At 37.5% G+C, this 23,144-nt stretch overlaps 2 protein-coding genes across 4 annotated transcripts in view; one reads left to right on the forward strand and one right to left on the reverse strand.

The window, feature by feature from the left end:
- Nucleotides 1-1,268: 1,268 nt before the first annotated feature.
- On the reverse strand, nucleotides 1,269-22,778 carry LOC123864946 (chromobox protein homolog 1-like). 2 transcript variants are annotated; one of them, XM_045905748.1, is made up of 6 exons: nucleotides 22,763-22,778; nucleotides 8,325-8,419; nucleotides 6,410-6,529; nucleotides 5,708-5,903; nucleotides 4,482-4,588; nucleotides 1,269-3,395 (listed from the first exon to the last, which is right to left on the reverse strand). In XM_045905748.1, coding segments are annotated over exons 1-6 (576 nt in total). In that variant the 5' UTR covers nucleotides 22,764-22,778; the 3' UTR covers nucleotides 1,269-3,338. The 2 variants fall into 2 exon arrangements, with proteins under 2 accessions (XP_045761704.1, XP_045761694.1); XM_045905738.1 differs by lacking the exon at nucleotides 22,763-22,778 and having other exon boundaries at nucleotides 8,325-8,539.
- LOC123864576 overlaps nucleotides 9,514-23,144 on the forward strand; it is a 144,725-nt gene continuing 131,094 nt past the window's right edge. For both annotated transcript variants that reach the window (XM_045905129.1, XM_045905146.1), the window contains exon 1: nucleotides 9,514-9,999. In XM_045905129.1, the coding sequence (XP_045761085.1) occupies nucleotides 9,921-9,999 (79 nt within the window). In that variant the 5' untranslated portion in view covers nucleotides 9,514-9,920. The remainder of the gene's footprint in view (nucleotides 10,000-23,144) is intronic.

The raw sequence follows: 23,144 nt of genomic DNA on the forward strand, positions 1-23,144 counted from the left end.
GCTTTTATATATGCATTGTAGCCAAGTGACAGAGCGTCAACCAATACTGGGGTGATTGCGATTGTGACATTGTAGCCGTCATTCCACCGCAATCGACCCGCGGGTCTGCTCACGTAGTGATTACATGCTCTTTGGGTCTCCTTTCCGAATGACAAAGGTCTAGACTTTCCCCATGCCTGGCCAAGTACGGATTAGCAAAACTTCACCCGCCTTTGAGAGTATCATGAAGAACTTTTCCGGTATACCGGGTACCTCACGATGTTTTCGTTCACCGTTAGCAGTCAGTTAAAGACTAGACTAGAGGGTCATTACTTTAGTAAGGATCGCGGGTTTGGTTTCTCACAGGATAAAGAGCAACTCTTTGATGCCAGTCCTCTTTGTTTTTCCTGGATTAAGCGTGAGATCCATATGCTTAGACTTAAGACAGCGTTAAAACGAGACAAACATATATCTCTCACATAAATCTGTCTCGTTTTAACTCAATTTTAAGCCTGAGCAAAGTCAAAGTGCGCTCGATAGATCTCGGCCTAAGGGCCGGCGCACATATGGCGGAGCGCAGCGCAGAGCATTTTTCACAGTCAAAGTATTATCGACATTGTCGTCATAGAAATAATATCGTGCATCCGTGCGGATACTCGCGCATCCGCGCGCAGTCCCGCGCGTGCTCGTGCATTCTCTGGTAGAGATTCACGTAATGTGTCACGCGATTAGAAACTTCACGGGCATGCTCTGCGCTGCGCTCCGCCATATGTGCGCCGGCCCTTCGGCCTATCAGGCACGGTCTACTAGTCGGCCGGCAGCTCGGTCGAAGGAGACCGTTAGAAATTATATGAGTCGCCATGTTTATACGCACGCAGTCGCCGCAACTTCGTGCATTTACACATCGGCAACTTCCATATAAATTACAGGTTCTAACGGTTGCCGTCGACGAGTTGCCGGGCGACTAATTGACCGTATTGTAATGGGTCTTACTTAAAGTATGTAATATCTAATACACATGCAGTCACAGAATATCGCGTCACGGCCGGCTAACTTGCCAAACTTATTAAAAAAAAATTAAGTACAAAAGATTCGGGTGCCTCAAATAGTGAGATCAGTTAATTTGCCGAATGCCGAACTATCGTAGACCGTACTCGAATCATTTTCCGAATTCCGATAGTGGAGGCGTTGAGGGATAAAATTAAAACCAATATTTTATACTTATTATTATTTAATAACTAGACTGCACAGCTGCACAAAACACCGTTTGTTTTTTTTTGTAAAACCTAGGGCGCCTGTCTACTGAAATTGTAAAATTACGAAATAAAAATATTCAAGATGACTTGATATTCTATCAACAACTGATGGTCCACGTCACGTAAAATTTGAATAAAATTTGAAATCCATACAATTTGAATAAGGGCTCGCAACGCAGCGTACCGAACACCACGCCTCGGGCGCCTGATGTAACCAGTCCCTAACAATAAACTGATAACATCTTCTCACTCCGCTCCGCCTCAGTTGACAGGCATCCTAATAAGTCCAATAACCAATTTTTTATAGCACAGTGACATCTGTTAATCAATTTAAATAGAAACATAATATATGAAAGCATTACATCAATTTTCGATGTCCAAATCTATCCGAAATAGAATACAATTATGGTCGTATGTAAGGCAGCGTCCACACCAATAAACTATATGCGGCGTATGCCCGCTGCCGCAAATTGGTTAATTTTTGCTATGTACGATAGACGCTGTCAAAAATTTATATGCTTCGACACAAAACGAAAAATCAACGCACAGCACAAATTTTTATTGGCATGGACGAGGCTTAAGAACAGAGCTATACGTGCATCATAGCTCGAAACGAAATAATCACAGACTTGAAGGAAGCAACAAAAAATATAATTCTTTTTTACTTATATCTAAGTAATAAAAAAATTTCGGCAACACAAAAAAGTAAGATTACACATAGATATGTTGAGTAAGTAGGTAATTAACATAAAAAGAAAAACATTGTTTGTTTAAATGCGTCCCACCGTCACCAAAGTTGAAAATAATCAAATGTACATAAAGACAGCCAGCCCGTTCCGAACACAATTTTCAGTCATCCAACTAATGCTCGGCTTTACGTAACGTTCGAATGCGTTCTCTTGGTCTGTCCGCACCTTAAGATCTCCACGGTAGCCAAGTCGAGTGCGAACGCATGCAGTTCCAATCAACATTTACGGGGGCACACTCAAGAGTGAAATGGACGATATTTTAACGCAAACCCACGTTTAGTATCACGTTATTTTTAATATAATTTTTTTTTATAATTTGTTTTCAAAAATAACATGAAATTATTACTAAGAAAATTATATGCACACTGAATTTGTTAATTTTTTCAATTTTCAATTTTCTTATGTACTTAGTTTATTAAGCAAATTTTACATTCAAAATAAATACAATTTGCAAAGATAATGAACAGTTAGGTAAATCGATCATTTTCAACTTTGGTGACGAGAACTTCTAGCTTTACACATACTTAAGGGCTATAATTCCTTCTATTGCCATATTAAAATGACAACAGACGCGCCATCGCACCTCCTTCTAACTTCACTCAAAACTTCAATTTTTATTACCAACATTATAACATTAATATTGAACAAGACACATTGGAGATGTCTTTTAATAAGTTTTTATAAATCCTTCTTCTCAAAATGTATGCTCCATAATACGCTGATGTCGGTCAAGCTGACCGTACGCATAGTACGTGGCGAGCATCAGCAGAGGAATTCAGGCCCTAGGGTTCATTTTAGGGGCTACAATAAACCGAGAAATAATTAATGATAACTAATAGAGTATAAAACTTTAGATGTCAAAGAAATAAAATTGTCAATCCTATTCGACGAAAACCACTATTATATTGAAAAAAGTAGCTTCAAAGTTTATTAGGCTTGATTCACATTAACGCAGCCAGCGAAGCGAAGCGAATCGGCGCTCGAAAGATTGGTGCCTTGCCTTAATGCCTTGTTAAAAATAAATTCTTTCTTAGTAGTTATTAAATAGAGGGACTTTTTTTCTTTTATCTTGTAGCCCTATATAATAATAAGCTAATTTTGAGCGCTGCCGATTAGCTTCGCTTTGGACTCTGTATATTAAAAATTAAACATTAATTTGAATTTTTGAATCAAACAGGGATGTTATGGAGCTCCTTAACCATAATCCGTAACACTATCCATATCCGTAACATCCCTGGTTTTAAGCACACGGTAAGGAAATGAGCAACGTTGCATCCATCTCACACGCAATACAAGTAACCACGTACACATCTTCACATAATGTCTTTAGTACACACTAATATAGTTAATACAATCACTCAGACTCTGTTGGGGTGTGCCACGTCAATCGCTCTTCGTAGAAAGCTATGACCTGCAATCAATATAACAGACTCTAAATTAAAAACCGGCCAAGTGCGAGTCAGACTCGCGCACTGAGGGTTCCGTACTCGGGTAATTTTTCCGACATTTTGCAAGATAAATCAAAAACTATCTTGCACAAAAATAAATAAAAATCTGTTTAAGAATATACAGGTAAAGCCCTTTCATATGATACCCCACTTGGTATAGTTATCTTACTTTGAAAATTGAAACACATTTTAATTTTTTTTTAATGATGTAACCACAAATTTACGGTTTTCGGATTTATTCCTTTACTTGTGCTATAAGACCTACCTACCTGCCAAATTTCATGATTCAAGGTCAACGGGAAGAACCCTATAGGTTTTCTTGACAGCCACAACGGACGGACGGACGGATGGACGGACGGACGAACGGACGGACAGACAACAGTGATCCTATAAGGTTCCGTTTTTCCTTTTGAGGTACGGAATCCTAAGAACTCGGCTGAGTTTGTTGTGGGCTCGTCTTACACCTGTGCGCGTTTGCAACCCTCGTATCTTTAGTTTTAAGTTTACGTAATCAATTGTCCCCATTACATGATTAACTTACAAATTCAACAATTGACAATCAAGTGTACAGTGGTACACAATTTGAATAAATGATTTGACTTTGACTAAAGCAATCCTACAAGGGTCCCTTTTTTTGGAGATATAGAATCCCAATAAACAATTAAGTTCTCAAAGGTCACTTGAAGACTCAGTGGGCAAGCATTTCTATTTTATAAACATTACTTTTTAAAAATTCCCACGTTCTTAGCAAAAACTCAAAAACTGTAGCAGTTAACAGCTTTCTAGATATAAGACAGCAGATATGACCGTCCTATTGAAAAGAGCAACCGCCGAGTTTCCTGCTGGTTCTTCCCGAAAGTAGGAAAGGTATACCAAACTAGTGGTAGATGCATTTGACAATTCAGAAGACTTTTCAGAGGATTATTTGAATGAAAAATCTTTATATTTCTATCTAAGGTCACCCACCAAAAAACTAATAATATGTAGTTTACTTACAGTTTTTTGGTGGGTGAGAAGCGAGAACTCTGGCAAACTGTAATAATACTTGCCTGCTGCGGACACTTCACGTTGGCAACCTTGGCTGGCACCAGCTCCGCCTCGTCCGAGTCGGCCCACTTCACCAGGAACATCAGCTCTCCCGTCGCGTCCGACGCTCCTGACAAACGACAACATCTCATACAGTACTACAAACATTATTAGTAAGCACTAGTATTTTATTTATAACTAGCTGATGCCCGCAGCTTCGCCCGCGTGGATTGGTCAGATCCCCTGCAGCATCAGGATTGAAGAGTTGGACTTCAATTTTTTTATGAAACACTGTCGCAAAGTTCCTCTATCGATTAAAAAAGAAATGGCGCAAATCGGTTCAGAAATCTCGGAGATTTCGGTGTACATAGGTAGAAATACAACTCCCTTTTTGAAAGTCGGTTAAAAAAGTAGCCTATGTTACTCCCTGGTCAATTCTCTACTTGTCTGTGAAAATCCCGTCAAAATCGGTTCAGCCGTTCCCAAGATTAGCCTTTTCAAACAGAGACAGACAGACAGACAGACAGACAGACAGACAGACAGACAGACAGACAAAAATTTTAAAAACGTGTGATTCAGTTATAGTATCGTTCAAATAACCATATGACCTTAATATGCGCTAGTTATTTCGAAATTACAGACAGACACTCTAATTTTATTTATTAGTATAGACTAGAGGATGCCCGCGTCTTCGTCCGCGTGGATTTAGGTTTTTAAAGATCCTGTGGGAACTGTTCGATTTTCCGGGATAGAAAGTTGCCTATGTCAATTATACCATATCATACTGCTAAAATGCCAACAGACCGTTGTGCGATCTCTCTCTATGGACCCAACAAAAATAAGGAGAAAGTGCAACAAGTGCTATGTACTCTCTACTAGCTGTGATTACCTCAGCTTTCCTAATTTCTATCCTTGCCGTGGATAACCTCTTTTACTGTCCTGGGTTTTCTATGAGCTATCAAAGAACATTGAATAACGTTTTAAATTGCACCATAGTTTTATCATTTATGGTCCTTTGAACCAGATTTGATCCAGTGACCTATTATTTTTTTTAAAGAATATTAGCCATGCTAATCATGACTAATACCCCCCTTTCCCCTCCAATTAAGCGTAAAGCTTGTGCCAGGAGCGGGTCAGACAATAGTGCAACGGGTGGGGTTTGAACCGCCGACCTTTCGGAATTCAATCTGCTCCTCAACCGTTGAGCTATCGAGGCTCTAAATCTCTATGGAGGTGTAATGTAGCTCACCTATAATCTTCTCAGCCTTGAGTCCCTTCTCGAAGCCAGACTTGGCCTTGTCCTCTTTCTTTTTCGACTCGCGGTGGTCATCAGCTGACGACACGCTGGTGCCTCGTCCCTTGCGCCCCGACACACTCGTGTCGTCGCTGTCGCGCCGGCGTTTCTTAGTGCGGCTTTGATTCTCATCAGATTTTTTCGCTTTGGCCTGTTATTATATGTAATTCATATATACAAAAATGTAATTACGTGCAATTCGTGATCCAAGCAAAAAATGACAGTCTCCCTTCATATTATTATTTTTGGTTTTTAGGGTTCCGTACCTCACAAGGAAAAACGGGACCCTTATAGGATTACTTTGTTGTCTGTCTGTCTGTCATGTCTATCAAGAAACCCTATAGGGTACTTCCCGTTGACCTAAAATTGTGAAATCAGGTAGGTAGGTCTTAAAGCACAAGTAAAGGAAAAATCCGAAAACCGTTAATTCGTGATTACTTACATCATTAAAAAAATATGTTCATGAACAAACAATAATTAGTATTTGCAATTTTCAAAGTAAGATAACTATACCAAGTGGGGTAACATATGAAAGGGCTTTCTTTACCTGTACATTCTAAAACAGATTTTTATTTATTTTTACACTATAGTTTTTGATTTATTATTTTTGTATCTATATTATAAAGATCCCAAAAGACAATTTTTTAGCATTCTTACCTCCTTCTCCTTCCGGTTGTCTTCGAAGGCCCTGATCAACTCCTCACAGTCCAGGTTCTCTTCTGGCTCCCACGTGCTCTCCTCTTCCTTGTAGCCCTTCCATTTCAGCAGGTATTGCACCTGGATAATGCAACAACAATTAACTGCAGTAGAAGGCAACGGAAAACCTGCACATTACTTGTTCCCAAAAGAATCATTATGGCTGAAGACAACAATGGAATGGCCCTCAGTCCCCTGCAGTCCTTAGATGGTCAGAGAGTGCTAAGAATCTCCAGGCCAGCCATGAAGATTGCGACATGGAACATACCAAAATCCAGTTAGCCTTAATGATTTCCAACATCTGATAGGAGATGGTAGAAGAATCTCACTAATCCTGTACTTCAATAGACCAACACGTCCAACAATCCGGCACCTACAGCTACAAGGCTCTACCTAAGGACTTCAAGTTGCATGAAAACAGACCTCAACCAAGGATTATTTTAAAACTATGAACTTAGGTAATCACACTAATATTTTATAGGAGAAAGTTTGTATGTGTGTGTGTGTGTGTGTGTATGTTTGTTACTCCTTCACGCAAAAACTACTGGACGGATTGGGCTGAAATTTAGAATGGAGATAGATTATACCTTGGATTAGGACATAGGCTACTTTTTATCCCGGAAAATCAAAGAGTTCCCACGGGAATTTTAAAAAAACTACATCCACGCGAACGAAGTCGCCGGCATCAGCTAGTTAGCTAGGGAAATATGTTACTATTGTAAAACACAAATATATTGTATTTCCATAATGAAATGCTTATTTACTATCAATTTTCTTTACAATCCAGTAATCCAAGCATTTCAATAATCCGACACCTTCTGGTTTTAACAGTTTTAATATTGGTTAGTGAGATTGTACTAATGGAACTTAACTGTATTTATGAAAGAATTTTCTCTGTGTGTCATAATCCTCATTGATGAAGGTCATACCTCCTTACCATTAGTCACAATATGGTAAGAGTTTGCTTGTAATAATAACGTTATGGGTTCTCACACCCACAACTCAGTCTCGACTCAGAGAACAGATTTTGACTCTCAGGTTTTAAGTTATTATCAGATGTTAGTGATAATAACCGGGACCAACAGCTTAAAATGCTCTTTGAGGCATGGATGTAATGAAAAGGACAAAGAGGTCTGAGCACCAAAGTTTGTAACCCATCTAACTACTGACTTAGGTCAACTTTGCTTTACAATCACAATTAACTGTTATGCATTGTCACAACTAGGCGAAACATCCTTGAAATTACTTTTTAGTACAAGTCATAAAGCTGAAGTGGCAATGGGTGGAACACAAAGTTCAAAGAGCAAAGCCATGTTAGCGCTGGCAGATCTTCCACTAGGTGAATAGACAGTCACAGGACCTGCTGGAACTTGATACAAGCTTCGTGGTTTATGTCCAACAGTGAAACTGTGACAGTTGATGACGAGTTAGGATAAGAGCTAGGCAAGTTAGGAATATATGAAACCATACTAACTGGCTAGTTAATTATTGTAACTAGCGTATTCCAAACATAGCATATTCTAGACCTTTACGACGAATCGATTGACACCTCATTCATCAAAATCGGCCCAGTAGTTTAGACGCTACGGTGGAACACACAGAATCTGAATACAATCATACACACATACATAGACTGCTAAAATCAAAACCCTTCCTTTTGGTTTTGCCGCAGTCGGGTATACGGCTAGACGCAAAAATGGTAGCCGGCACTTTACCGCCAACGCGACTTGCCGTTCTAAGAATATTCTTTGTTAATACTGAAAACATTCAATGGTTTAACTAACTAGATATTTCCTGCCACTATAAGAAGCGAATAAACATTTAAAAAGACCAAATAATCCGATTACAAAGCAATAATTTCATATAACAGACCAACCTTCCCCTTGACAGTTCTTTTATTCAGGACTTTTTCAACCACGTATTCCTCCTCGCTAGACCCATCGGTTGTTTCATTTTTCTTCTCCTTTCCCATTTGGAACAAATATAATTCACTTCAATAATAATATTGAAAAAATTTCTAGAAAGAATAAAATAAAATGGCGTTAGCGCGCGACAGGCGGCTTCGTTACGCTTGTCAAATGTCATTAAAGAGTACCTATATAAACACTACGTTAAATGTCATACCAAGAAGTGTCAACACAGTCAACACACACTATAGCATAGTAAGGTTTTTTTACACCTTGTCTATGGTTATTTGAAGTTTAATGCTAAACCTTCACATAGGAAAAGATATTTAGGCACTACTTTTTACACACGATACTTGTTTAATATGTTTTAGCCTTGCTATTTTTTCGTATTTGAATTATGCGTAAAATAAATTTGTCAAAAAAGTTTGTCTAAAAACATTTTCACTAATAATTCCACTCAAGCACATCTGGGCCCCACGACTAAAAATTGAACAATATCACTATGTGAAGTAGAGCCATAAAAATTACTTTGAGCAATTATAATTTTTGGATGAATCGATTCAAACTGACAAATATCGATTAAACTATTTTGTAAAATTAAGAGTAACTTAACACGTTAAAAATAATCTAATTCAAAATTTAGTAAATATTTTGTTTTTTTAAGACTAATTTAGACAAATATTTGCGGGAAAACTCTAAAATTAGTCCAAAGACTACAATAATGTAGTTCATTCTGTTGTAGTTAGGTATCTTATCAATAACTAAATTGAAATCTAATTACACCTATCCTTTTCTGCGGGGAGCATTAAATAAAAAATAAATAAATAAATAGCGTTTTTAATTGCCAAATTAATTATAAAGCTAATTAAGTAACTATAGCTACTGTGTGTAGTACCTATCTATCCAATCTCAAAGGAATAACAATTAGTTACTTAACAATACATTAAGACCTGTGAGTTCAGTTTAGAGATTGTGTATAGGTACCTACAACAACATATCTAATTAATTATTGCTGTGCTATTGCCTATTTTATGTACCTATCTAAAGGTTATCTATCTCTGTATTAATCTATGGTTCTTCTTTGTCAAAACCTGTGGTCAAAACATAGGTACAACTATTGTCAGCCGCAATCCGCCGCAGTTTCAGTATGTTGGCTGACTGATAGTGATTAGGATTGTCCGTAGGATTGTCGCAGTCTCGGAGTGTTGAAGTTGAACTCGCAGTGTTTTGCTCGAACTGCAGAGATTGTAACAAGTGAATCGTAATCATATTCGCATATTTTTTATTATTATTGTGCATTTCAATAAAAACAAACAACGCATACAAATCTCAGTGTTTTGTGAAAGTTGAGTGAACACAATAAATACAGTTCAGTTGCTAAAAGACTGCAAGATAACAAGTTTTTGTGTCGATTTGAGTGGTTTCAAATTGACTTTGACGCACTACAGGCGACCAATCGGTTGGCGCCAAAGATTATGTAGTAAATGCGTGTTTGAATGTTTATAATTGTATAAACAACTGTTGGTGAAATCACATGTTGAATGGGGACCACGTGAGCTGCAATTATGCTGTTAAAATGTACTGCCGATGGAAGACGCATCAAAGTCAACGGGGCACCAATCAGCCAGGGCAATGTGGCGAGAGGTATGCGATTTTTTCTACACTACACTCGACTATACACCCACTAGCGGATGCCCTTGACTCAGTCCGCGAAACTGTAAAAAAAAGTCATAGCTTTACTAGCTAAACTGGATTATAATCATTAATTAAACATTTCAGAAAATGTTGTAAATAAGAGTGCTAAAAATTACTTTTGCTATTTGTTCCACACAAAATAAATAAATGAAGATTTTTTTATTTGTATTTTTAATTTGAAAATTAATTAGCGAATTCTAATATAACTGACAAGATACAGTATTTAAAATATCGATTAATCGATTTGACGAGTTGTCAAAATATAGCGTTAAATCGAGAACTTAACTCCAAGAAAACGGGTCTTACAGCCCTTGCTTGTCAAATTATAAAAAATCATAGACAATCAATTCATAATTCACCATTTTAAAAATATGTAGGTACCTAGTTAGTTGAAATCGTTACAAAAGGATTTGCCGCCATTGCGTTTGTATTTAAAAATAATAAAGAAATGTTATTTTCGTTTGTCCTTGTTTACCTCATATGAAGTAGATACCTACCTAATTATTATTTAATTGTCGTTTTAATTTAATAATATTTCTTAATGTATATAAATAAGTTAATAGGTTACAAATGTTAATTAAGAGTTGAGAGCATTTATCCGATCGCGTTAATATCATAATAATATTATCATGTTAGTATCAATTATTATGAAATGAAATCTACGCGTTTAAAAATAATAATAAATAAAATATAATTATTAGGTGGGTGTGTAACGTGTATATCTTCTGGTTTCCACATTAGAAACACATAGACATAGAAAGTTTTATAGTCCAAATTCCAATAAACTATTATAACTTATAAGTACCTATAGTTTTAAATCGTCAAAAAATCACTGGTTCGGAATACTTATCTTCCCTTCCGACAAAAACCCAGCAAGAAACTCGGCAGTTGCTCTTTTCTATTCAGTTGAACTTACAATTTATTATATTGTCATATTGGAATATTATAGGTAACTCACACACATTGGTAAGGTGGGATACCCACTTGCCTTACTTGACTTCCACAGAATCAAAGGACTATGAGAAAGAGAGAGTATATTTTTCGGTGATTTGATTCAGTGGAGTTTTGGGTCGCGTATACAGAAATATACAGAGACGCCGGATTGACTATAACGGCATATCCAACTACTGAAGTGCTTTACGAAAACACCACCATGTCAGTCAATATGTCCAGACTACGAGACCAATCCTAGCCCGAAATAGCAATCACAGACTTCATTTAGTTTAAAAGGACTCCTGAAGTGCTCGCCTTCGCCGCGGCCTTCCAAAATTGCTCAGCCGATAATTACTTTATTTCAGGCCTGGACTGCTAGGTACTATTCTCATAGTAACAGCTATATTAAGACCTATATTTGACCTAATAAGTTACAAATATTTCACACAACATTTACGTTTAAACTTATCAGCACCTAATTACGCAAATCGATTGTTTACTAAATTACTGTACAGTAGATAATTGTTAGTTCATTGTTTGTTTTCAAGATAACTAACACGCGAAAGGCTTGTCGTAGTCGCAGATTCCTATCTCTACCATCATCAACCCATCGTCGGCTCACTGTCACTACCTGAGCACGGGTCTCCTCTCAGATGAGAAGTATTTTGCCATAGACCACTGACTTGACCAATGCGGATTGGCAGACCAAAACGTTACTCATCATCATCGCGTGCCTTCTTCGAAACGAAGTTTGGCGATCACCATCCACCCTCTTATATCGTCCAACCATTTACGTCTTTGGCGACCTTGAGCTCTTTTGCCTGCAATTCTCCCTTCCAAAACTAATCTTGGGAATGAGAATTGTCCTCCTCTCTGTAAATGCCCAAAGAAAGCGAGCTTCCTTCGCATGATGGTGGACATGAGTTCTCTCTCTTTGTGAACCAATTCCAGTACCTTGGTGTTCGGTGTAAAAACGTTACTGTTTTTAACAAAAAAAAAACCAGCCAAGTGCGTGAAATGAGAAGGCCGAAGGGCTTATGCCATAGTAGTACCACTTAACTACGCTGGCCAAATTCGGATTAGAAGACCACAACATTAGAGGAAACCTGTATGCCTGAAAGGGGAGAACTTTCAGGCATGTATGATGTACAGGTTTTCTCACGATGTTTCCTTCACGAAACAGCAAATGATAAAGAGCGATGCTAAAACACACGTAACTCCAAAAAGTTTAGAGCTGCGTGTCCGAGATCTGACCACCGACTTCCGACGGCCCGACGTCTTAGGCCCGGTATCCACCAAAGCGGAGAGGAGAGGAAATGTGTACAGTCAACCGATCAGATTTTTAACCCCCGACCCAAAAAGAGGGGTGTTATAAGTTTGACGTGTGTATCTGTGTATCTGTCTGTGGCATCGTAGCTCCTAAACTAATGAACCGATTTTAATTTAGTTTTTTTTGTTTGAAAGGTGGCTTGATCGAGAGTGTTCTTAGCTATAATCCAAGAAAATAGGTTCAGCCGTTGGAAAGTTATCAGCTCTTTTCTAGTTACTGTAACCTACACTTGTCGGGGGTGTTATAAATTTTAAAAGTTGTCGTGAAAATTTTTTCGCGTCGTCTATTATGTATCTTATTGGTCGACTGAACACATCTCTTTTGAAACGTGTAATAAAACCTTTTTTTTTAATTTATTAATATATAGACAGAGACACATAAAAATCCTTATAGGATATACCTATCTTGCCAAACTGCATCGCAGTTTGTTGGCGAGTTAGCGCTCAATAATTATACTTATCCTAATCCGTGCCTTTAACAGGGCTTTCTCCGTCACTCGCTTCTGCTCGCTTCATACAATCATAGTTCCAATTTCATTTGAATATTAAGCAACCAAAGTCCATTAAATTTTGCAGACATATTCTAGAAACTAATATCTGTGTCTGTGGTGTTTTAGATTTTTCTAAAAATATGTAGTTTTAAAATTACAGGGGCTCAAAGATTTGTATGAAAATTTTTAAGACCGCGTAACTTTGAAACCGAATATTTTAACAGAAATCTGGAAAACCACAGACATAGATATTAGTTTCTAGAATATGTCTGTAAAATTTCATGGACATCGGTTGCTTAATATTCAAATTAAATTGGAACTACGATTGTATGAAACGAGTGACGGAGAGAGCCCTCTTAACCTCTAATGTTAAATATTATTGAATATCTATTTTTACAGTTTATTAAATCTACTATAGTCAAGCAGGTACGAGTAGGTAAGACACCTTGCAAGGCCAAACACATTTTTAAATTAAGTAAATTGCCGCTATTTCCGTCGGACAAGTTAAGTCGTCTAAATAAACCCCGCAGTGTCCTCGGGGAAATCGCAGCTCACCTTGACGAGTGGAGGTTTATACGGGAGGACGGGTGACCTTTCCTTTCTTTACCAAGTTCTATTAGTGTTCTGTACTCTATAGGACATGTGCGAGTCAGACTCGTGCACCGAGGGTTCCGACTTCCATGCCTTAGAAGGAAACGGATAGGCAGTTCCTATCCGTTTCTTCTATCGTGTCTACCAAACGGATAGGTACCTAGTATGTACCTATCCGTTCCGTAGACAATCGAATAATTTAATCAAAGTAAAACTGTATATCACTACTAATATTATGAAATAGAATCTAGATTCAGATGATGCCCTCGACTTCTTCCACGCGGATTTAGTTTTTTTTACAATTCCGTGGGGACTCTTTGATTTTCCGGGATAAAAAGTAGTCTATGTAAGCTAACTCTGTACCGTGAAACGCCGGCAGACAGACAGACAGACAGACACACTTTCGCATTTATAATATTAGTATGGAAGTATGGATGTGATGCATACAGGCTGATGGCATGGAATGGAATAGGAGCGCTGGGTTGAAGCAGTTGTTGCGCTCCCTTACCCCCTTTGACTAATATAATCGTACCTAAATAAAGTATTTTTTTAAAGAGCGACCACCTAGTTTCTTGCTGGCTCTTTTCGGTAGGAAGGACATTCCGAAGCAGGTGGTAGATTCTCTTGTTGCAGTGTCCCCGAGCAAATCGCGATCAAAATTTACAATCGCAATTCGCGCAAATGAAGAGCGAGCACAAATCCATTTGTTTACTTAAATTTTTAAGTAGCTACGTATTTGTTTTCCTTCAAAGCGTGCATTGACACCCACGTTATCTTTAAAATGAATAACCTGCAAGTAACGAGGCATAATGTTTGTGTTTATCTTTTACCTGCCGTATTCTCACGTGTAGGGGATTAGTGGAGCTTCGAATCGAACCTTATAATCTTCTTCTTTCTCTTGCCCTTACCCCATTTTATTTGAGGTCTGGCCTCCTCGTACGTAAGAGCCAGGATTTTCGGTCTTTGTTGTATTTAAAAAAAAAAACAAAATTTCATGTAAGAAATTTTTTGCCGGCCTTCCTGGCGCACTGGTAAGCTCTGTGGTCTTATAAGTGGGAGATCCTCGGTTCAGATTCCCTAAATTTCTGGTCTAGTCTGGTGGGAGGCTTCGGCCGTGGCTAGTTACCACTCTACTGGCAAAGCTGTGCCGCCAAGCGACTTAACGTTCTGGAACGATGCCGTGTAGAAACCAAAGGAGTATGGGTTTAATGAAAACTGCCATACCCCTTCCAGGTTAGCCCGCTTCCATCCAGGTGTCAGATTTTCGAATTATGTACTCTGGCCATTGCCAATTCGCTTCGCAACCCGTTCAGCTACGAGTATGTCGATTACTCTGGTTACTGAGTTATAAATTATGATAAGGACTTACCTACCAATTCCAACAATGTATTTACCTAGTCGGGGGTAAAAATTAAAATATTATGCGGGTAGAGTCGCGGGTAAGTCTCCTATCACACTAATATTATAAAGGCGAAAGTTTGTATGTGTGTGTGTGTGTGTGTGTGTGTGTGTGTGTGTGTGTGTGTGTGTGTGTGTGTGTGTGTTTGTTACTCCTTCACGCAAAAACTACTGGACGGATTTGGCTGAAATTTAGAATGAAGATAGATAATATCCTGGATTAGCACATAGGCTACTTTTTATCCCAGAAAATCAAAGAGTTCCCACGGGATTTCGAAAAACCTAAATCCACGCGGGCGAAGTCGCGGGCATCGGCTAGTCATAAATAAGGACTTTGCCCGCTCCACATCAGTAAACCAACAAACAGATTAATCATACCCGATAGCCGCATTTAAAATATATAAAGGCTTATTTATTTATACAGTGGGTTTATATATCGGTCAATATTATTGGTTTTTAGATCAAAGGAGCCCCAGATTGGCCAGTTCCGGCTGGAAGGCCACCTACATACGTGCCAACTTGGCTGCGGTTACCTGCTGTTAACATAATTTGGCCGTTTTCGGAACCTCTGTAAAGTTCCTAAGCTTGTTGATATTTAGTAGCACTGAGCGCCGCCATTAGGAAAGTTATTATAACGCGTACAAAATGAGATCTCACCCGCCATTTTAACTTTATGTTTCTACTGTCAACAGTACAATTTTAGTCCTTATTTTAAAGGTGAACCATTCATTATATATCCATTATAGATCATCCATTATAGATATTTAGATATTAGACTACCTTACCCGCTACTATTTTACGATTGTGTTGTTTCTTACCGCTGTGCCGAAAGATAAAATTTGCTTATATTAAGTATATTACTGTAATTTCTCATTAAGTGAAATTTGTATAATTTCTTTTGAGAATAAAATTCTTTAACCACAACCATACTTTTGCTATGACAGTTGGATAGAGTTACAATGGCGAATGAGTTCTCATTTTGTACTGAATATGTACAGCTTCAGATGTTTTCAATAGCTGGTTTTATGGTATTCTTACTGCAACGGGATGTTTTAGCCAATGATGAGAGTGCCGTCGGGAATCGTACCGTTCCACACATTCGCGCTAATCCGGGTTAGCACGAATATCTATAGGTCTATTTAAAACTCCAATTCACCATAGGGAGGAATGTTTATTTTTTACTGTCATAGAATGTCGCCTGCCGGCTATCTGATTTACCAAACTTATTTAAAAATTTGCAACACAAAACATCCCAAATAGTGTGGATAGTTGACTTTCCAAATGCCGAACTCGGAACTATCTTGCCCGAATTCGAATCATTTGCCGAATCCTGTTATTGGAATTTGGAGCTGAACCATAAACGATTTTGATATGCTTATTTAGTAACTCCTGGTTGGATGAGGTAATACAACAAGTCCGTACGTCTGTAGTCACCTTAACCTTAAGGTGTGAGGTGCTGGCACTTGGCAAGGTAATGTGTGACATTGACTCCCAGCCGAACCTTGCTAATGTGTAAACTAAACAAACCATAACACATATTTATACGAGTAATAAAATCTATTTAAGTAGCAAGTCGTTAAACGCTTTTAAATAGACGTTTGATACCACAACTTCTGCATACCTGAAATTCTTTTGATTCGGTTTACTTGATAAGCTGGACTTCTGAGAGCTTACTTGTGGGATTTAAATGTCAAAAACTTGATAGGATCAGCGCCCCACTCTTAGATTAAGGCCCAGTATGTCTATTGACTACAGGTCAAGTTGGCCTTTGTCTTTCCACTTGCTTCGTTACTAATAACTTAAGATTTCCAGGTTTCTGCGAGCAACGAGTCCGAAATATTTCAAGGTTCACCGCAGACTAGATAAGTCAGACTTTTTCTAAGGAGGTCTGAAAAAGACTGTCAAAAAGCTTATAGGCGCATATAAGTCTGGTGGTACGTGGCTCCAAAAGTCCGTCATTTGCTGCCCGCATGCACGTATCGTCTGTAAACAGGCCGGAGTGCCTGACCCTCGATAGCCAGTGCCCGATAACACGGACTTATCTGTCGACTGTCGACCATGCACGTACATGCGATGCCGACCTAACTGAAGTTATTTAACTCCAAACATTTCTGGTGCAACTTGATGTGTGCATATGAAGGAGATCGGGAAATTGCTTTGTGGTGGATCAGTTTAAATAATCTGGGGGAGGCATCTCAATTCTTACTATACAGACGGAAACGTTTAAGTGCGGAAACCAGCCCAGAAGGTAGAAAGACAAAGAACTCTTACTACCTACACTAAAGGGCTGGTTTCGCAATTTCCAGGTAAACTTAATCTAAGAAATATATTTGACGTTATGACAGTTTTTGTATTGGGAATCTGTCAAACTGACAAAATCCGTCAGATAATGTTTATCTGGCGGTTGTGGAACAGGCCCTAAATGTCAAAAGTTTACCTGGCCGTGCACATTGAATTGATAAAAATTCCCTACGTCCTATGTCCGTCTCCGCGATGCTATCTCTGTGAAAAATATTGAAATTGATTCAACGGTTGAGCTGTAAAAAACTAACAGACAGACAAAGATTCTCATTTACTATGCTATGAATGATGAATGGATTACAGGATCATGAGTCAACGTTAGCAGTCTTGGTAGAAACGTCAAATCTATCTGACTATACTATCCCGACAAAAATTATTTACTTGCAAAGCCGTGGTAAAATCAACTGTGTACATAATTTGTTTATTCCCCAGCTTTACAAGAGCCTACGCTATCGACATAAAAGCAAACAGTCTAACAGCCATACAATTGTTAAAGGTATGGGCAAACATAACGAGTTCGAGTTCATAAGTTTGCCCATAATCTCAATACCCAGAATCTCCTTTCTGAGGCGGTTTTTCAAACTTTTCAAACTTAATGTGTAAATCTGTTAAGGGTGGTTTACTGGTAGACGGCAAAGGGCATGGATGTTATAGGAAGCGTGGAAAAGGGACGGAAAAACGTCATGATTTGATATTACCATACCAAAGTACACGACAGTTACGAAACTTGTCAAAACCTAGAGGCTTCACCTACACTGGCAAGCGTCAAATGTAGGCTAGGAAACGACTATAGTTTTGAATATCATAATATTTTTAAATCTTTGACATACCTAGTATTTGACAGATGTCGATATAGGATCAAACGAAGAGCTCACTTACTCTAGTTCACTCTGGTCGCGCTTTGTGTGTCCAACCCCTTAAGCAAGCGGCTGTAAAACTAAGCCACTAGATAGGTTTCAGCGCCATCACTTAGTAGTAACTAGTGGGTATAGTGGGCCTTATCTAATTACAGGCGAGGGAAGCCGCAGTACTGTCTGATAAGATAGCCAATTTGGGTGCCATGAATGAAATGTGTCGATGACCGCCGCAGAGGACCTTAGTTTTTGTTATTCATAAATAGATGTTGTAAATCTATAGTGAGACATAGGTACTAAGGTTGAAATGAAAAAAGTTTGAAAAAAACACACTTTGACTTTGCTCAGACTTAAGGTGGATGCGACGGGCCTGCCCGCGAAATTCAAATTTTTCATGGTTTTTCGCAATTTGTAAACTAATACGACAACGTGGGCTTTATGATTGTCGTATTAGTTAACAAATTGCGAAAAACCGAGTAAAATTTGAATTTCGCGGGCAGACCCGTCGCTTTCCCCTTAAAACGAGACAGCATTATACGGCTGGCATAAATCTTAACTTATGTCTAAATGACAAATGTGTAAACTTAAGTCTAAGCAAAGTCAAAGTGTGCTCTAAAGATTTCAATCTAAGAGTGAGATCTAAAGAGTGTGCTTTGATTTTGCTCATACTTAAGCTTGCTGCAGCATGATGCTGAGTGGGAGACCTAAGTTTGGTCACATTATGACTCTCTCTTTAATATAATATTTTGTTAACCTCCGACCCAAAAAGGGTCGGGGGTTAACAATAGGGGTGGTAAAACTTATAATAAGTTTGACGTGTGTATCTGTGTATCTGTGTGTCTGTCTGTGGCATCGTAGCTCCTAAACTAATAAACCGATTTTAATTTAGTTTTTTTTTTGTTTGAAAGGTGGCTTGATCGAGAGTGTTCTTAGCTATAATCCAAGAAAATCGGTTCAGCTGTTTGAAAGTTATCAGCTCTGTTCTAGTTACTGTATCCTTCAATTGTCGGGGGTGTTATAAATTTTTAATTTATACTTGTTACTTATAAGAAACGATTAATTTGCAATTAGTTTTAAGGTTCATTGTGATCAAATAAAGAAGTTGTCTTTCTTTCTTTAGTCTGAGAAAACCAAACACGCTTAGTGGAAAAACTTCGGACCTCTCATTGGGGGCCTCTCCCTTTCCTTCTTCAATTAGTAATAAATATTGTATTTTAATAATATTGTGTATGCATGTAATATTTATAGAGGAAGTTGGAAAATGTAACTGATAACAATCGACCTTCACAAAGACGCCGATGACGCAGGTCGACTAGTGTTAGGTAAAGGTCTTGTTCAGTTGTTCATCCAGTTGTTGTAACTTGTTCAGGGATTCGAGCTTATACATATAGGATGTTCTCTCTTGCACAATTGTATAGAAATGAAAAGGACGCCCTATGATCGTGATTGGTTAGTGGGAATATTTGTTCGTTAACAGGGCTCTCTCCGTCACTCGTTTCATACAATCGTAGTTCCAATTTCATTTGAATATTAAGCAACCAAAGTCCATTAAATTTTGCAGACATATTTTAGAAACTAATATCTGTGTCTGTGGTGTTTTAGATTTTTCTAAAAATATGTACTTAGTTTTAAAATTCCAGGGACTCAAAGATTTGTATGAAAATTTTTAAGACCGCCTAACTTTGAAACCGAATATTTTAACAGAAATCTGGAAAACCACAGACATAATTATTAGTTACTAAAATATGTCTGCAAAATTTAATGGACTTTGGTTGCTTAATATTCAAATGAAATTGGAACTACGATTGTATGAAACGAGTGACGGAGAGAGCCCTCTTAAAAATAAGGGTACGTGTATATTGCTCATTACAGAACACCTTAGAGCAAGCTCATGTTCAAGCACGCCTTCGCCCGTATCAAGATAAAATTAATAATGATATATTTATTCATTTAATTACAGACTTAATGAAAAGTGAACATTTTACACCAAACTTAACAAAAACCCTAGATAAAAACTGAGACTGGTTATTTCTGGGTGTTTGCAATTTACAGCCCAAATAGACCGTAGTCTGTGCTAGGGCTGACAAAAATCATCGGCCTTAAAAAATTCATTTAAGTATGATTAATTTAATTTCAATTACTTTAATTATTAGATTAATTTATATAGTTATTAAGTATTGTAAACAATAATAAATCAAACTTTGGAAGTCAGGAAACAGGAAATAGTTCAGTGAGCAAGTTAGGTCAATAATAACAATACTCAGTCCGACAAACTATAAACAAGTTATACAGTACCTAAACAGAATACATTCCAATGAGCCAGCCAGGTCAAAAATTATTTAAAAACTTTTCAAAAAATACGGTATTTGTCAAAAATAAATTATTTCTCAGTGATTACTAAATAAAGGGTCTTCCAAAAAAAAAAAAAGATTCCGACGAATTGAGAACCTCCTCCTTTTTTGGAAGTCGGTTAAAAATAAGTAAAACCCACGTCCTTTGTTAGTTTAAGTGTAATAACCATTTTAAATTATCGAATAAACTAAAAAAGCACGTCAAATCATTGTGACGTCACATGCCAGTATCTCATAGAAGCTCGCATAATAGGCGCGTGTTTTGACGTTTAATAAAAAGTAGTTGATTTGACTAGCAGTCATCATCCCTATTCAAATTCAAATTCAAAATATTTTTATTCAATTAAACTTTTACAAACGTGCTTTTGAATCGTCAAAATAATCTACCACTGGTTCGGAATGCCGTTCTACCAAGAAGAACCAGCAAGAAACTCGGCGGTTGCCCTTTTCAAGGATTCAATTTACAATGATATGCCATAATGGTAATATTGTGTATATTACCTAGATATTATTCGCTGGCGCCAATCCGATCAAGCAGTAAGTTATAACTGATAACTAGCCATACAGTGGCAGTTATTATGATAGACTAGTTAATGTTATCGCAACATCGGAATCTATTGCCTACACTAAACATTATGTCACGAGTCACGTTCTACGGAACATTCAATTTAAGGGCCATGAGACCGGCCTGCCCGCGAAATTCAAATTTAATTTGGTTTTTCGCAATTTGTAAACTAATACGACAACGTAGGCTTATGGTTATTTTATTTGCGACAGTGGCAATATCATCCTCACAGGTTTATATAAAAGTCTTTACTTAAAAAGGTCCAGTTTAAGAAATAAATTATAGTATCCACTATTCTCACAAATTAGTCAATACTTTAATTTATTTCTTAAACTGGACTTTTATAACTGGATTTTTTTCTTAATATGGATTTTTATATAAACCTGTGAGGATGATATTGCCATTGTCGCAAATAAAATAGCCATAATCCTACGTTGTCGTATTAGTTTACAAATTGCTAAAAACCAAATTAATGAATTTGAATTTCGCGGGCAGGCCGGTCTCATGACCCTTAATGCTTATACCCAGTGAATTCATATTTGGATTTCGACCAAGATAGTATAAAGCTTCAGATAAGCAAAGCTAAAACAATTCAATTGAATTCCATAAAAAATCCGTCAAGTGCGATTCGCATTCGCATACAAACTAACAAAATACGTGGATTTTACGTATTTTGGAGGACCCTCTATATCACTGAGAAATAATTTATTTTTGACACAGGCTAGTACCGTATTTATAATGTCTTGGCATTTTGTGTGATAGCCTGATAGACTGTACATTTCGCATTAGTAGGTAGGTACACAACAATGTACCCCGTGCACAGCCGGGGCGGGTCGATAGTATGTCATAACTCACAATTGTTAGCCTGTCATGCTATGATACATTGCTGTACAAAATTTCGTTAATGATTTATTTTCAGACCGAGAATGCGGACGGAGCTGAAGTTTCATGATTGATCTTGTTCTACTAGACAGTTTGGGATACACCCACCAATCTTGTGTCTCAAACCAACCTATGCTTTTGTTATAAGTGCGATAGAGACGGATAGATATAGAGTGATTGTTTTGATATAATCTGTAGTCGAGTGCGCCGGCGCAGTTTCTAATCGACCTTGACCTTGTAGATCGAGCTATCACTTAGTATTCGTAGTTCTTTAGTACGTACAAGTAACAATTATTACCTATAAACATCGATGCAAATTATAAGTACTTAATGCGAAATTAATTTGCTAAACACAACAGCCGTGTTACTAGTACCACAGCTACTATACTCTATTCACGGAGAGAAGTTAGTATAGGGCTCTCTCTATTATGTAATCCCATACAAATGACAAAGACAAAAGCTCAGTGGGCGTTAACCATTTTGAGTGGCCAACCAATCAGAAACTTATTTCGAAAAGCATTCGAAATTACATTCGAAAACATAGTTTCCGACGAGTACGACTCGCACTTGACCGGATTTCTGATTATTTCACAATATTTATAACTATTATGAAATACGTTATTTAGGTACAGATTTTATATATAATTTTTTTTTCAATCTGGTTCTCAACCTTGTTGCGTTTATCGACTATAATATATACTTAATTACTTACCTATCCGAAACAGTTATACATTGCTATATCAGGCCTCGTAAAATTATGCTAAATTCCTTCATAAGGTTTCATAAAATCGAGTCCAAAGTGATTTTATATTGCTCACTTAAAAGTCGCCATAAATAAATTACAATAGACGTTAATTCATAAAGGCCTAAGAATAACTTAGTGACCTAGCTTCTGTACTTACAAAGGTACTAACTACTACCTACATAAATGTATAAAAAAACTTGGGTAAAACTGACTATTTTCCTCGTAATTAGAACCGAAATAAAAACTTATTTTTAACATAACGAACGTTGTATTATTTCAATTATTTAATTATATAATATTTATTATTTTTATTATATTTATTATTATATATTAATTATAATATACAACAATTATTACAATCACTCTACGCAAAAAAATGGTTACAACCTTAAAGCCTTGGTCAGACGAAACGCGCGATCTACCAAGAAAAGAGTGAGCATAGGCATTGCCAATGATTACTCACTTTCCTAGATAGATTCGTTATACGCGCGCTCTGACTTAGGGCACAGAAATCAGAATCCATACTAATATTATAAATGCGAAAGTGTGTTTGTCTGTCTGTATGTCTGTCTGACTGTCTGTCTGTCTGTCTGCTACCTTTTCATGGCCCAACAGTTTAACCGATTCTGACAAAATTTAGCTTATATCTCGGAA

The sequence above is a fragment of the Maniola jurtina genome, chromosome 1 (genome assembly GCF_905333055.1).
Source record: "Maniola jurtina chromosome 1, ilManJurt1.1, whole genome shotgun sequence".
NCBI classification, from domain to species: domain Eukaryota; kingdom Metazoa; phylum Arthropoda; class Insecta; order Lepidoptera; family Nymphalidae; genus Maniola; species Maniola jurtina.

What these genes read in the sequence shown, in the direction of transcription:
- LOC123864946 (XM_045905748.1), bottom strand. An exon ending in AAAGAACTGTCAAGGGGAAG is followed by an intron (nt 6,530 to 8,324) that starts GTTGGTCTGTTA and finishes TGCATTATCCAG; the next exon opens with GTGCAATACCTGCTGAAATG. An exon ending in CAAGGCTGAGAAGATTATAG is followed by an intron (nt 4,589 to 5,707) that starts GTGAGCTACATT and finishes GTCGTTTGTCAG; the next exon opens with GAGCGTCGGACGCGACGGGA.